The following is a 16,690-nucleotide window of genomic DNA, read 5'->3' on the forward strand; positions in this document are numbered from 1 at the left end:
AAAAAAGACAAGGGTGTCGTGGAGACGGTAACGAGCTACCAAGGACAACAATCTGTTCGAGGTCATCGTGGAAGGACCGAAGTTGTCTGGATCCCGACCTCGAAGAAGATGGGACCCCCTCTCTAGAGGTCGGTCGCTCTACCTGAGGTTCGGGTTCCTCAGGCCGAGATGGCCCGACGTCAGGTAAAGGTGTTTCCCCTAAAAGGTGTAAAGAGGAGCTCTCTAGCGAAGAGCTGGACTCATCAATGAAAGCCGAGGACCGCACCTCGACACCCTCGGGCTCACTAGAATCGCTAAGTAACCTATCCATGCTAGCACTAGACATATTGGACAGGAAAATGAAAGGGGAACAACTAATGAAGGAAGGCAAACTCACCAAGAAGACGACAACGACCTCGAACACAAAGGGAAGAATGGCGAGCTGAAGGACTCCGACACGATCTCATGAGAGCTCAATTACACGATTTATGGCGAAGGTAATGGGCCCTTCGGCGCTCTATTTATAATCCACCACATTCGGCAATCAACGGTTGAGACTTGTATGATCCGGCGACTCCCATGAAAACCGGTTGCATGCTACCTGCAGACGAAATCGGTTGAGCGTGCCCTTTGGCGTCCGCGGAGTTTATAAATAGTGTGACGTCCGCACGTGCCCGAGACGCGACCTAGGTCATTTAATGGTTAAGCCAAATGGTTGAACAGGTCCGACCAACAGTTCGCCCTCCAAATTGTCTAGACTTTCGCCAAATCCACCTGGACTTGTCGTGAACTCCCTGCACTGGGTTGGAACCCCTGGCACGAGGAGTGGGGGGCAATTGATGAAGGTTGATTTGGCACAACCTAGTAAGAAGAGGACACGTAGACGCGATCTACTCGAAGGATGACAACTCAGCCGAACGAACCCATTTCGTAACATTCGGAGCTCGAGTATCCCACCACCACGGCATAAAAAACCACCTTGGCGTAGAGACACCTCGATACCCATTCCAGTTCGGAACTAAAGAATCGAAGTGCCTGTTCGGAGCTAATGAGCCGAAACGCCACATAACCTGCTCCAAAGGCCTCCCCAACGGACCCCGAATTTCTCGGGATGATGATGAGGCTCATCCTAGCTCCGCCTGAATCGGGGGGTAAAAGGATAAACCTTATCAACATATTGCTCTCCTTAAAAAACAGAACAAACCTTATCTGCATAGCCCGGAGATCCCGGAGCTCTTTCGTAAGGCCCACGACTATGCCATTATATAAGGACATGAAATTTCAAGGCAAAGGTACACGTGATTATTTTACTCACTAGCATTTAAGCGCTCAAGATTTAGTTCGCATTTATAGTAAAAGTACTGACTTAAGCATCGGAGTGACCTCGCCAAGTCAACTACCCCGAGTTCTCTGATCTACTATTCTATAGATCGGTCCAACTCACCGCCCAATTAGAATTCGGGTCGTCTTCCAGCTAGGAGTATTTAAATCGTACACCATCATTAAGCAAACAAAGGGAGGCGAAACCCATCCTGACTCCAGACTCCTGAGTTGAAAATGAATTGAAAACAAATGTTCAAACAAGGGATAGCAAAACAAATATTATAATGTAGAGAAAAGTTGTACAAAGTTGCTTGAGTTGAACATGATGTTTTATGAAATGAGAAATAAAATTCATCCACCACCCAACCATAGAGGTTTAAATGCATTGATACATATTTACTCTAGATTCATATGTGAAAATATCTTATAATGAGGGGTATGGGGTACTAGTATTGTTTGTATCACATTCCTCCCTAGGAGGATATTAGATGTAGAAGGGTTGAACAGTATTTCCAGTTCATCCTATTTAACTTCACAGACAGATTGGTCACCTAGTCAGGTAATATATGATTAGGAAGATGACAACAAATGACACCACAAGTGTGAACATTCTTCGGCTCGATTTGGTCTCAAAGACCTGCAGCAGTAACAAGTAGGTTGGTACTCATATGAGACAAACATCTCAGAAAGAAATGCAACAGAAAGTGTGGAGTACAATCTGGTTGACTTACTATTTTGAACCTATCCACAGTTCCAGACAGGAGTCCCCTTGATACATCCATTTTATTTCCCTATGCATAGAATCCATATATAAAACAAAAGACCTAAGGGGGGAAAAATAGGAAGAAAAATGTTTGCAATTTTAAAGACAATAAATTGATTGATGATTGCAGCATACATACCATCTTGTCCAATACACGGTTATGACTTTCAACCTCCTCATGTATGTCTCCAGTTAACTGTTAACCATAAGGTTACAGAGGGATCACGATTTGATTCAGGAAGATAGTTGTCAGGTATATAATACAAACTTATTGCTCTTTAAACAGGATATATCATAGTTCTTTGGTGCTCATATACACCACATGTTTAGATCAAAATTATTGCAAGAAACAAATTGATGGAAACATTTTCTCAAACATGACCAAAAGCGAGTTAGAAGATCATTTAGATAGCACAAAAAATCTTTTAAGGAAAACATCATAGAGTTAAAGTTAATCACAAATATACCCTTATCTATCTTAGAAGTTCTACATTCTGTAAAACATTACAGCATATTAAAAAGAAAATTTGAAGGCATTCAAAATGATGATTGCAAATCCTGCACCTTGTGAGTTGTGGCACTAAAACATACACTTTTACAGTGAGCATCTATAGCACAAACGGGAAAGAGGCAATTATAAAACAGAAAGCCATCCACCAAAATGGAACATACTCTCTTCAATAGACTGACTCTGTCTTGCAATCCATCAAGAGCCCTATCATTGTCATGCTCATCGATTTCATGGGAGTAGGATGAGGAACCCCTAATACCTCCCTCCTCAATTTCATCAAAGAGAGAAGACCTATTGCTACGGAACTCTCTGCATAATGAGATACCTCATAGTAAGTAACACTGTTGTCTAAGATCCAGTATATAATAAAAATTCCTCTTAAATTGACATACAAGGGAAAACACCAAGGAATATAAACAAGAAGCTTTTTAACACATCATAAGTTTATCAAATAAGACAAAGAATCAGGTAAATATTATTTAGAAATTCACAGAAAGAAAGAAAAAGGATATTAAAAATGTCAGCTCTTAGACCTATTCCCAGTTTCTGTGAGATCTTTAACAATGCATGACAAAATAGGAATTGATAATCCGATTTACTAGGAACCATAATGCTTGTAGCAGAAACATATGTTTCTGAAGTAGAGGTGTTAACAGCATCTGACTCACTGACTGTCTAATTTTGGACAATTCAAATGTAATATTGATCGATTTCAGATAATAATTTTGTGTCAATCAATTTACAAAACCAAATTCCAATATATCCTGATTCTATCTAATAAATATCCAAATTGGCAATATTAAAGTGTATTTGTTTATATTGCGTAATTATATCCCTTACCTTCATCTCTCGAATACATCTATGGTGAAGGGTATAGTGGAAAAATATGCAACCTAACCCTAATCAATCAATAAATACCCATCTTTTCTATAATTTCTTTGATATCTTCTTCTTTGTTCTTCCCTTTCATTTCTGCTAACAGACTCACAAGAACTAACCACTGCACACCAGCATGGCAGAACTACAACCCATATACAAGGTCAACAGCATCTTTCTTCTTCCATTTTCTCAGATAATAATAGACACCTATCTTTCTCCCTCCCGTTCAACATTTGCACACTACAAGCCACACCAAGAACAATGGCAAAGCATACACATCCAAATTTGGTAAAGGATTGAATACAGGACAACAAGGATGCAAGGTTCAATAAGGAATTTTGAAGTTGAAAATTCTAGAAGCCAGTTTGTTGATAAGATTGGCGTTACTTAGTACAGATTTAAACATTAATACCTAGGGAACATACATATTGTATGGTATCCCATGAGCCACCTCACCTCCAAAGGACGTCTATATTTTCACTTTGCCAACATATTTTGTTGAGGGTATAAGCACATACATTTGGTGGATGGCTTTCTGTTTTATAATTTTCACTTTGGTATGATACTAACACTTGAAATGTTCACATTAATTTCTACTGCCCCCTCCCCCTTACTTTAAGAACTTTCCTAGATGCATCAAATTTCTAATTTTCCCCTTTTTTCTGTAACCAATGCTGATCTATCAAATATAGTAGGAGCATTGTGCTTAGGTATTTCCTACTTTCTTCACCCTGAACAAAAGCATATAACTTCCCCAATAAAAGCAATTCCTCTCAATTGAGAATCTGCATCTGCAAAGAGAATTGAGAAGTCACTTTAGTTGGACACCAATATCAACCAACAGTTAGGAAGATGCATTGGAAAAACAGGGAACAAAAAGGGATCAGTTTTATCGAGGGTTACCTCTAGGGAATCTACATTCTAGCTGTAAATATAAGAGATGGGTAATGGGGGCTAAGGTAGAAAGGGCTAGCCCAGATACCCTAGAAATATATATGGACTTGGATTGATAAATTCCTTCATAAGTAACTCCCATCAGCTGCTTGTGCTTGATTCTTGTCCTTTTGTTGGCTGAATCACAAACTTAAGCCTTTCTTTATTCCACAATCTCCAAGGAGATTTTACCTTTTGAGGAGGCCCCCAACAATAGCACTAGTAAAATTCCATTCTTCAAGCAATCTTCCTTAGATCTAAGCATTAATGATCCTAAGGCCTTGAATGAGAGACAACAAAGCTTCAGTGACCATTTGATACTTTCATTTGATTCCTTGTATGGATCTAAGTGCAATTATTTTCTCAATTCTAGGAACATATTAGTAGATGCTTTTAACATTCTGAAGCTATTAAAATAAAGACATGACAGAGTGATAGAAGTAGTTCAGGTTCAGTAAAAATGATCACCATATGGTATCTTCAAGCATTTCAGGTGATGCTTAAGAACAATATGATATCCTCTTTCTCTGGACTCCTGGTCATACTTATTCTATATATAAATATTAGAGCTATAGAACCTATTTGGTAATTTTGTGTTACAATAGAGTCAGATGGTCCTGAAAGATTTGTATGAATTCAATTAGCCGTTCCCCTTTCACGGCTCCTAATACCTTTTACTCCTTTTTAGGATGTCCAATTCCTTCTTAAACAATATACTATTTTCTGTATTCCACACTTTTTTCTAACTTTAATTCAAGTTTCTTTGTTGAAAGAATGAGATGTTATATGGGTTAAGCATCATGCTTGGAAAAATACTAGCACCTCAACTCATACCTCCGCCTTTTATTTAAAACATCAGTTCTCTTTTAATGTAAGTTGGCCTATGGTTACTTAGTGAGGCTTTTAATTGGTGGAGATTGTTATGTTCCAGAGATTTATCCTTTACATGATAACAATCCAAAGGAGACAGCCTCATGTCAAACAAGCCCATTAATCCACAAGATTAAGAAGAGATAAAGGAAATTAAATCAAAAGTTAACATTTTTCTTTGGATGGAATCATATGACAGTGAAAGTAACACAAACATACACCACAACAGTAAAAAAAAGGATTACCAACAGCAAGTATCTAGTTTTCCATTTAATCACAAAATAGAATACCAAGAAATTAGATGCCTGAAGAAATCTTTGGAGTTCCAGACATTCACAAGAAACGGCAGCTTAAAAACTGCCAAAGAAAATGGCAGAGCGGAATAAAACAGGGATTAGAAAAAAAATAATAATTAAGCTCTAGAACATATCTCACTGGTCACAACATAAAAATCTAACAAATGCCGGTAGAGATCTTAAGTCAATCAGATAAAAGATTTAATCAACAAACAAATCAACGATAAGAAAATTAAAATTAGAGGGAAAGACATTAGGACGAACCTTCTTGAATTCATAATTCGCGAGATTCAGTTATTCACGTGTTGTTTTGCCCTTCCAAGAAGGGTAAAGGCAGGTTTCGATTTTCTCTTCTATTCTAATAAGAAATTTCACATAACTAACAACAAGGCTGACACAAGCCACCGTCGAGAAACTTCACAAAGAAAACAAAATATCTGTTCAGAACAAATACACGAAATCCGAATAATGTAGGAAAAAAAGATATAATTTCAGGAACAGGTTGCAGTAGGACGAAACTGGAAACAAAATAGAGAAAACCGTGATTGATTCAAAATGCAGAAAGCAAATCGTCGAATGATGGAAACCAAAGAGCGCCTACCGCTTAATGACCAACAATTCCTCAAAAAACAAAATTGTAGATCGAAACAGATTCCGAAAAACGAATTTGAATGGAATGAGAAACTAATAATTAAACCTTCTGTTGACTGAAAGATGAATTAAAATGAAAAAAGTGAAAACGAGGAAAAGAAAAGAAACATACACTCCAGAGAGTCAGAGGAAAACTGATGGTAATCATCCCAACACAGAACGAGCTAACGAGGAAAAGAATGAGACCTGGTGTTTAGATTTTGAAGCAATCGGACAAAACCAACATCTCTCTCTCTCTGCCGTTAATGGGGGCCATGACAAGTGTCAGTAGGTTGGTAGATCGTGATTCTCTCTCCTACACTAGTGAGATGCAGACCGTTGATCTGTAACGGCACCACTGTATCCTTCCACCTTATGTCGCGTGATGACAAAGCAGAAGAATCATCGTACTAATTGAATTTATATCACTTGACAGTAGATATCAGTAGACGTTGATGGTCCAGAGATCCCATCAGTTGTCACAACCGACCCAAGACTATCCGGAGACCACCAATAAAAACACTGTCACCAAATTCCTTTGCGGGTGGTCTCTCACTCTTTCTTGTGTTGTGGTATCTGATTTAGATTTTTGTTAGGAATCGCTGCGTTTGTTTTTCGTGTAAATGTGAATCACGTAAACTTCACCGTTAACTTGGCATTTGCTACTTTTTTTTTTTGTATAAATTATTGGAATGGCCCGTGCACGGGGTATTTGATATAGGTGGTGATGTTTGATTATGTTATTTATCGGGTATAGATTTGTAATTTATGTTATTTTTTTTTATTTTTATGATATTTTTTTTAATTTTCTATATATTTCTTTGTTTTTTATAATTTATATTATTTTTTTCATTTTATGTGTTTTTTCATAATTATTTTGCAATAACATATTATATATATAATGGGAAAATATAAAATTGAGGGTAAAGTTGGAAAATAAAATTAGAGTCTTTTGACCAAATCAATTGCACCATTCTCATTTTTCAGTATGATATAAAAGTTTCTATGATTTTCTACATTTTTTTTTGTAAATTGTCAATGTATTTCTTTGTTTTTTGTAATTTATATTGTTTTCTTCATTTTGTGCTTTTCATAATTATTTTGTAGTGACAATATATATAATGGAAAAAATAGAAAGTTGAGGGTAAAGTTGGAAAGTAAAATCAAGGTGCTTTGACCATATTAATTGCAACATTCTCATTTTTTAACATATAATATTATATTGTTTTCTTCATTTTATGTTTTTCATAATTATTTTGTAGTGACAATATATATAATGGAAAAAAAATAGAAAGTTGAGGGTAAAGTTGGAAAGTAAAATCAAGGTGTTTTGACCAAACCAATTGCAACATTCTCATTTTTTAGTATATATATATATACATGGTATTGAAATTTTTATGATTTTCTATTTTTTTTTGTAAATGCTTTTGTGTATTTCTTTTTTTTTTTGTAATTTATATTGTTTTCTTTATTTTGAGGAGAAAGGTGCATAGGATAAATAGACACCGTTTCTATTTCCTCCTTCCTATTATGAAGTAGGGGGAATGGATAAGATATACACTATACGGAGAGGGATTTAAAAGAAAGAACTAGGGTTTTATAATTTATTTCTTCGCTTCATATGTGTATGATAATATTTGGTCTTTTGCTTCATGTCTCCTACCCATTAATGGTGGGACCGTTATTTGCACATCTAACGGCTACCATTTGGATATAGGTTGATCTTGATTCATCTATATTTAGATTCGAATTGAACATCCGTCTGATTTTTGTAGAAGAGTCTAGATCTCCTGCCAACAAAACACATTCCAAACCCCTACAACCCTACCAAGTACCAAACCCCTACAGTATTATGTTGGTAGGGTGTTAGATTATTGGACTAACCTAATGATCGTCGAGAAAAAACACCCTAAAACAAATCAATATAATGAACCTAAAAGCATTTCCTGATCCAATACAACTTATTATGTTAACGAAGAAAATCGAAATAGAGGGGAAATGGGAAAAAAAATACATGAAAAAATAGGGAGAAAACAAAAAAAGTCTTCATTTAATCATTTAATTGATTGTTCGATGATGAAAACAAAGATGTCGAAAAAATCCATTCCTCCCTTCAATTTGAATTCATGAGTTTTGGGCAAACCATTCGATACTTGACACATGTTGGTCCTAATCAATGAAGAGGTTCGTCAGATAGGCCTAATGGGAGTAGGCCTGTCAATGATACCCAAAAACCCGAGGTCCAATTCGACATCCAATCTGATTATTTTGGATTCAGATTACGTATTTATGTAATCGGATCAAATTCGAATGTTACAATCTACATCCCATTAATAATCAAATCGAATTTGGATTTGACCCAATATGATTTGATTAAAATTTGAATATGATTATATTATAATATTTATTAATTTTAATATATAAATTCTATATAATTATATTAAAATTTATAAAAATATATTTTAAATATTATATTATATAATAAATTTAGTATGTTATATTTATATTAATTTATTATATATAAAAGTTGAAAAATAAATAATTTTTTTATTTTATTGATATTTTAGAGAATCTAAAGTTGAGTCAGATTAAATCCGAATCCAATATGAGTTTGTTAGGATTCGAATTTGAATCCGAGTCTTTAAATCCAATCGAATTTCAGATCAAATTTGAATGTAGGTTCTTAATATTCAGATCAGATGCAAATTTGCTACATCCAATTAGAATCCAATCTGATTGCAGCCCTATTGGGGAGAAGATCATATAAGGCCTAAGAGGAGAGAGGAGTAGGTTCCATAGCGGTTTTATTATTATTTTATTTGCTTTATCCAATTACAATTGTTAACCATTAATTAAATAAAATTAGAAAAATAAAAAAGGGTAAAAATGGAAGATGAAAATCATGTTTTTTTACGAAACATTGTCACCATACTCATTTTTATAAATGGTACAAACAACATTCTCATTTTTTAGTATGGTATAGAAATTTTTATGATTTTCTATATTTTTGTAATTTTTTGCGTATTTCTTTGCTTTTTCTGTAGTTTATATTGTTTTCTTCATTTTGAGGAGAAAGGTGCACAGGATAAAAGAGATGTCATTTCTGCTTCCTCCTTCCTACTGTAAAGTAGGGGGAGTGGATAAGATATACAATATGAAGAGAAGGGTTTAAAGGAGAGAATTGGGGTTTTAGGAATTATGTCTTCGCTTCATGTGTGAATGATGACATTTGGCATTTTGCCTCCTATTGTTCTGCTCGTCAATAATGGGGCCGTTATTTGCATATCTAATGGCTAGCATTAGGATATAGGTTAATCCTGATTCATTTATATTCATATTCGAATCGAATATCCATTCGATTTATATAGAAGAATCCAAAGCTCTTGCCAACAAAATGCATTCCAAACCCCTATGACCCTACCAAGTACAACCCCTACGATATTATGTTGGTAGGGTGTTAGATTACCGGATTGGCCCAATGATCATCGAGAAAAAACACCTAAAATGAATCACTATAATGAACCTAAGAGCATTTCCTGATCCATTACAACTTATTACGTTAATAGAGACAATTGAAAAAAATAGGGAGAAAACAAAAAATAAAAATAAAAACTTCATTTAATCATCTGATTGTTCCTTGATGAAAAAATAGAGGTTGAAAAAGTCCATTCTTCCCTTCAATTCAAATTCGTGGTTTGGGAAAATCATCCGATACTTGACACATGTTGGCTCTAATCAATGAAGAGGTTCATTAAGTAGGTGCTTCGGGAGAAGATCAGACAAGGTGAGGAATAGGTTCCACAGTAGTCTTATTGTTATTTTATTTGTTTTATCCATTTACAAGTGTTAACCGTTAATTAAATAAAATTGAAAAAGTAAAAAAAAAGCATAACAAAGGGTAAAAATGGAAATTGAAAATCAAGCTTTAAAATAAAAAATGATAGAGAGTAAAAATGGAAAATGAAAATTAGGCTTTTTTGACACGTGTTGGCTCTAATCAATGAAGAGGTTCGTTAAGTAGGTGCTTTGGGAGAAGATCAGATAAGGCGAGGAATAGGTTCCACAGTAGTCTTATTGTTATTTTATTTGTTTTATCCAATTACAAGTGTTAACGGTTAATTAAATAAAATTAAAAAAAATACAAAACATAACAAAGGGTAAAAATGGAAAGTAAAAAAACAAACTTTAAAATAAAAAACATGATAAAAGGTAAAAATGGAATATGAAAATTTGGCTTTTTGATGAAACATTGTCACCATCCTCATTTTTATAAATGAAAATGATGAGATATAGAGATTATTCAATTACAAGTGTTAACTGTTAATTAAATAAAATTGGAAAAATAAAAAACATAATAAAGGGTAAAAACGAAAAGTGAAAATCAAGATTTAAAATAAAAAACATGATAAAGGGTAAAAATGGAAAGTATCATTTTTATAAATGATACAAATATAGATATATTATATTATATATTATATAAATATATATATATATATATATATATATATATATATATATATATATAATTCAAGCATTTTAAGAGGGGATAGGATTAGAAATATGAAATCAGGGAGGGGGTAGGATTGGAAATATAAATCAGGGTGTTGGACGATGGATGCTCATCCATTTCTCTTTTTTATAAATGGGTAAGAAATAGACTTGTGTGAAATTATATTTTGGATCTATATTTTTGGAGGTGTAAATCCGGCATGGCCCAATTATGGCATGACTGTATGGGCCATGTCGAGGTTGGGTTTTGTTAACTTACTTAAAATTTTTTTATTATTTTTTCAATTTCTTTTTTAAAATATACCTCTCATAGCTTGACTTGGTTTACAGTTTAATTTGGCCCAAGGCTCGACCCACGACACGGGGCCCACATGGGCTCGAGCCATGGATTGTGCTGGGCCAACCTCCTAAAGTGTCCCAAAGGAGGGAAGTACATCCCAGCTTGGCCCATGGGCCATGTTGTACCGAGCCAACATAGCTTGATTTACATCTCTACATATTTTCACGCATTTAAATGTAAACCTTTTTATCGTCCGAGCTTTTCATCAATAATTGGTATAAATAATATATCAATTTTATGAATGTACTTTTACATCGACTATAACATTTAAAAAAGTTGCAATGATTCATTAAAATTTTAAACCCATGTACATTGAACTGATTAATGTACTTTAAGTAAAGCAGCCTATTTATTTTTATCCATGACTCCACGTTAGAGATTGTTAAGCCCTATTTGTTGCCCATGGCTTTAGTCATGCCATGGGGTTTTTATCCATTCTCAGTAGGAATTACTAAAATTCTTAATTCAAATTAATTTTGTGATAGAACCTAGGGGGTGTTCTTTTTTTGGATTTTGATAGGAGAAAGTTGGTCAATGGGATTTTGGTTCCCATTGACCAAGAATCCCATGTTCTTTTTTCATATTTATGTGAGGACCAGGAAAAGTTTATTTTCCTGGGTACCCATCTCCTAGGTGGGTAAATAACTTTCTCACCTAGGGGGAAAGTTGCCAATACTTGAATGGGACAAAAATGCCCTTAATAATGGATTTTTGTGGCTAAAATGGTCATTGCCTTATTTACATGAGAAATAAAAGAACATTGATATATGCACTTACCCGGGTAAGTGTTTCCTAGGAAAACCTTACCTAGGTAACTGCATTTACCTGGGTAAGTAATTTACCGAAAAGTGAATTGGGCCTTAGAGTTGATGACATAGAATATGTTCGTTTTCCCCAAAAACCAGATTTCCCCCCAAAACCATTGATTTTGGTCAACAAACCGTTGAACCGGGCAGTTAATCATCTGAATGATTTTGTCCATTTTTTATTTTTTTTATTTTTCTATCAGAACGGGCCGAGCATTCAGTTTGAACGATCAGACAGTTCGACCCGATAACTAGACCCCTAACCGGTTCAGTCACTGGGTCGGTTTTAAAAACCATGATCACTGTTATGATGCAAATGGTTTATCTTGATCAGCTGCTTTTCTTTCACTTAAACCTACACTTATGTATTGTTTCAATATTTTCTATGCCCTTCATTTGTTATGTACCAAAATGATATTCTTCTAGAAACTTCCGTGAATCTTTTGACAAAGGGTTGATGGATCCTATTTTTCATAGCTGAGATGCACAACATGGTTAAAGCATAAAATGCCCTTGTATATTTGTTGTGTATTTTGTCTTTAATTAAAAAAGTATTTTCAGTTGGTACTTACTACTTAGGGGCCATTCTTTTTCTAGAATTTCAGAGGGGAAAAGTTGGTCAATGGGATTTTGATTCTCATTGACCAAAAATCCCTTGTTCCTTTTTCAGATTTATGTGGGGACCAAGGAAAGTTTATTTTCCTAAGTGGTACCCATCTCCTAGGTGGGTAAATAACTTTCCCAACTTGGGGGAAAGTTGTCAACACTTGAAAGGGACAAAAATGCCCCTTGTAATAATGGATTTTTATGAATAAAATGGGCATTACCTTATTTACATGGAAAATAAAAGAACATGGGTAAATGTACTTACCTAGGTAAATCTTTCCTGGGAAACAATTACCTGGGTAAATACATTTACCCGGATAAGTAACTTACTGAAATGCGAACGGGGCCTTAGTATTTTACCACTTTATTCTTTGTTTGTCCATCAAGACATTAATCACTTGAAAAAGTTGTTATCTTAATCATCTAATTAATGTAACCCAAATTTTCAAGAAAATATTAATGAACTTCTATTGACTGACTGATTCCATGTAATATATCATTGTCAAGCTTGTTTTGCTATATCTATATACATTTGTTGCTATATCTATTCCAATTTTTGAAGCCCTCACTCAATCTGACACTTGTACCATCACAGTCAAGAACATTGGTAAACTAGAAGCATTATACAGCTTAATGGATCTCCATTGAACCTTCCTCTACACATTCCTTTACGAGTTACACATCTAAAATGTAGATATGATGATGATATATATTTTTTCTTGCAATTTGTTTACTCACAGAGGTAACCTTTATGTCATCCATGTATTGTAAATTTGTAAAATAGTATAAAGATAATTTCTAGGCTGAGTTTGGAAGGAGTATAAATGCAAATATGTAGAGTGTAAAATCTTATATTTTGTATTATTTTGTATGTATTTACCCTGTACATATTTGCATTTGTACTCTTTCCAAACTAAGTCTTAAGAACTCAAAAAGATTTGTCTCACAGAAAATTGAAAACCTCATGTGGTTCTAGGAGCAATTCTTCATAATGAAGCCTGAAGAGATTGTGGTTTGCTCGTTTAAACTGTACCCAACAACAAATCAAGTAACAAAATATATATTGCAGGTAATATTAGGAAGTACAAGATTAGTATGTAAGAAAGTATGAAATATGATTTTGTTGAAATGCTTATGTTTAATGCAGATATTCTAAAGGAACAAGAGGTGATGGAACAAGCACCTAAAGGTTACAATACCCTATCAAAATTATCTCTAGATCCTGAGAATGCTTTGATGGAAAAAACACGATGTAGGAGGCATCAAAAGAATGCGGCGATAAAAGGCCAAATTTTCCTAGGCCTATGGTGAATCATTGGTGTCAGGATGCTCAAGAAATTGGAATCAACGACAAACTGCAACTCTTTTTTACTCGAGGTCAAGCTCAAGGCATTCCTGAATGAAGCAAGATATGATTAGAATTCTGAGCATGTAGACAATCTGCTAAGAAAGGAGATCACATTGATGAGAACAAAAAGAAAAAAAAACTCAAGTCCAAGAAGGTTCATGAAACGATTCAACCAAAAGTTCACAGATCATTTAGAAAAAACAAAGGTTATAACTCCTAGTATTTTTCTTAAGTTTCTTTGGTATTTTGTTTTTTTTTTTTTATTCTTTGCTTTGAACTTGGACTCCCATTTAGTTTGAGGGTAAGGTTTCATGCCTGCATTCTATGTTTTATCATTAATAAATTCCCCTTTCTTCTTCTAAAAAATGTGTGTTGCCAAAAGCATAATAAACAAGTATATATTGTTTGGAAATTCCATAAGGTTGTTGTCAATACAAATTTAGTCTATAAATCCAAATACAAGAAAAATGAAGACAAATTCAAATAAATTGATTTCTTATATTTATGAAATATTTGAGATACAAACTCTTTGTATTTGAATTCTCTTGCAAAAAATATAGCAATTCTGGTTCTCACTTAATGAAGTATTCTTGCAACTTGAAAATTTATATTTGAATTGAAGAAAAGAGTCGGATCACGTGTTTCCATGCTTCAGAGAACATTAGAGATTGTTTCCTTCAATTGGGCTTGGAAAGTTTCGTCAAAAGAAGGATTCTATTAGACTTTAAAAGTGTTGTGGCTTTACTCATTAGAATATGGTGTATGTGCTGCTTACTTTTTCCCAAAAGCCATCTTATTTCACTTAGTGTTTTTCTTTTAACTAAAAGTCTCCTCCCTCTTAATGGGAACTCCTATTTATAAATTTTTTGGTTTAATCTCTTCCTCCCCTTGATTGGGGACTTGATTAGTTTTTCTTAACCCTTTTTGGAGAGTAAAAGATTATAATTATTGTCATTCTTAGAAAGAATAATTTATCATTCACTATTCTCTCTTCAATCATTGACTAATTTCCATCTATGGGAATGTGTGACTTGTTTGACTATTTGATTATCTCTAGTTACCTTTTATAAAGAAAAGAGTTGGTAATTTGCCATTTATGCAATGAATGATTTTTAATCAATTATTCTCTCTTCAATCACTGACTAGATTTCCATCTTTGGGACTTCAAATGGGCTCTAATTCGATTGTTTCCATAAACCATTAAGATTTTAATTCAAATCTGAATTTAAGTTTGACTTTAAAGTGGGTTCCATATAAGCCCTTCTATCATGCTAATGAATTTGTAAAAGTATATCCCAAATATTAAGGCCCATGCACATGAGAGTATGGAGCAAGGTCTAAATAAAAAGACCCACACTAAAGCCCATTAGCAAATTTGAGTTTATGGAGGCAGGGCCCATCTAGAAGCCCATGAAGACTTTAATTTCTACAAATGCCCCCCAAGTCTGCTAATCTCAGCGCAGGCTTGACTATTTCACTTAGACGACTATTAAGCTATGCTTTGCTTTCCTATTTGTGGCACGCCCCAAGTCTGCTAATCTCGTGCCCAACATAACTGGAAGTTTGCGATTGCACTTCATTTATAAGTCTAACTTTGCATGTATACCATACACTATGTAGTAACGATGCCATAGTGCACAAGCCTTGTACAAAATTCAACCAAAAGTTGTAGGTGAAGATGATGCCTCTCCATGTGGAGACTTATTTAGTTAAGTCCAACAATGGGGTTCACGACATTGGAAAGTAAGCATATGGAGAGGTTAATCTCGTTAAAGAACTCTTTCTATTTTACTCTTTTAATTTGTCTCCATTACTTTATTTTGTTAACACCGGATCCTTATCTATATCTATATATTAAAATGGAATGTGCCAATTTGGTATTATCCTCCTTTATGGATTCTTCTCAAAATCACTCTTTTCTTTATTTTTTTTCAAAAGCACTTATCTTTTTTCTAGTTTTTTTTTTTATTTTTTAACTTTAAAATTGAACAAAATAACTCAAGTACTGACCAATCTCCTTTAAGACTTTTAGCACTCCTCAATAACTCATCATTAACTCTCTCTCTCTCTCTCCTCTTCCCCATTAACTCTTTTAATAATCTCTCTCATTAATTATGTCATTAACTCCCTCCTTCAATAACTAATGCCACTTTCTTTCTCCTCTCTCCATTACTCCATTAAATTTCACAAAATTCATTAACTTTATTTATATCTATATCCATTTCAATTTAACTATAATTTTATATATGTTAGATATATTTACATTAAATTGTAATTATTAGTAAAGATTAATTATATTAAAATTGAAATATTCAATGATATATTATTACACTAAATAATCTACTTCCATTAAAAATTATAATCGATTTGAAAATAATAAAAATTATTCAACCATAATAAAAATAATTTAGTAATTTACTTAAATAAAATAAGATACATTAAAAACTAATATCAATTTAAAATTAATATAAAACTAATGCAAGATTATCTAAAAATTACTAGTTTTATAATTAATTTTTACTAATTTAAAGTTCTACTAAAAATAAGAACTTAATATAGTTAATTAAATTTCATGAGGAATTTAAATTAAGCAAAAACTTAATATACTTAATTAAACTTAATTTTTACTAATTTCAAAAATTAATACAAAATATCAATTTTAAATATAGTTTAATTATTTTAAAATCATTTAAATTCCATTTAAAAATAAGGAAAAATATAAAAACCTCCATGGGTTTTCTAACAATCCCATGAAACTCCCCAAAGTTTTGACCTTAACAAAAACCTCCTTATTGTTTTGAAAAAAAAGTGCAAATACCTTCCTTTCGTCATTGTTCCAAATAAAAAATGTTGATGCAATGCAATAATTTTACTTCACTTCAGCTTTTTTCTCTTAC

The 16,690-nt window shown here is 33.6% G+C and overlaps 1 protein-coding gene across 2 annotated transcripts; it reads right to left on the minus strand.

The window, feature by feature from the left end:
• Positions 1–1,554: 1,554 nt before the first annotated feature.
• On the minus strand, positions 1,555–6,667 carry LOC104600826 (bet1-like SNARE 1-1). Of its 2 annotated transcripts, none has more exons than XM_088900013.1 (6): positions 6,392–6,667; positions 5,819–5,969; positions 2,738–2,885; positions 2,205–2,261; positions 2,034–2,093; positions 1,555–1,939 (listed from the first exon to the last, which is right to left on the minus strand). In XM_088900013.1, the coding sequence occupies exons 2-6, from the start codon at positions 5,830–5,832 to the stop codon at positions 1,850–1,852; spliced, it is 369 nt and encodes a 122-aa protein (XP_088756139.1). In that variant the 5' UTR covers positions 5,833–5,969; positions 6,392–6,667; the 3' UTR covers positions 1,555–1,849. The 2 variants fall into 2 exon arrangements, with proteins under 2 accessions (XP_088756139.1, XP_010262259.1); XM_010263957.3 differs by having other exon boundaries at positions 6,318–6,403.
• Positions 6,668–16,690: the final 10,023 nt, after the last annotated feature.

The sequence above is a fragment of the Nelumbo nucifera genome, chromosome 3 (assembly GCF_055504915.1).
Source record: "Nelumbo nucifera cultivar China Antique chromosome 3, China Antique-T2T, whole genome shotgun sequence".
In the NCBI taxonomy this organism is placed as follows: domain Eukaryota; kingdom Viridiplantae; phylum Streptophyta; class Magnoliopsida; order Proteales; family Nelumbonaceae; genus Nelumbo; species Nelumbo nucifera.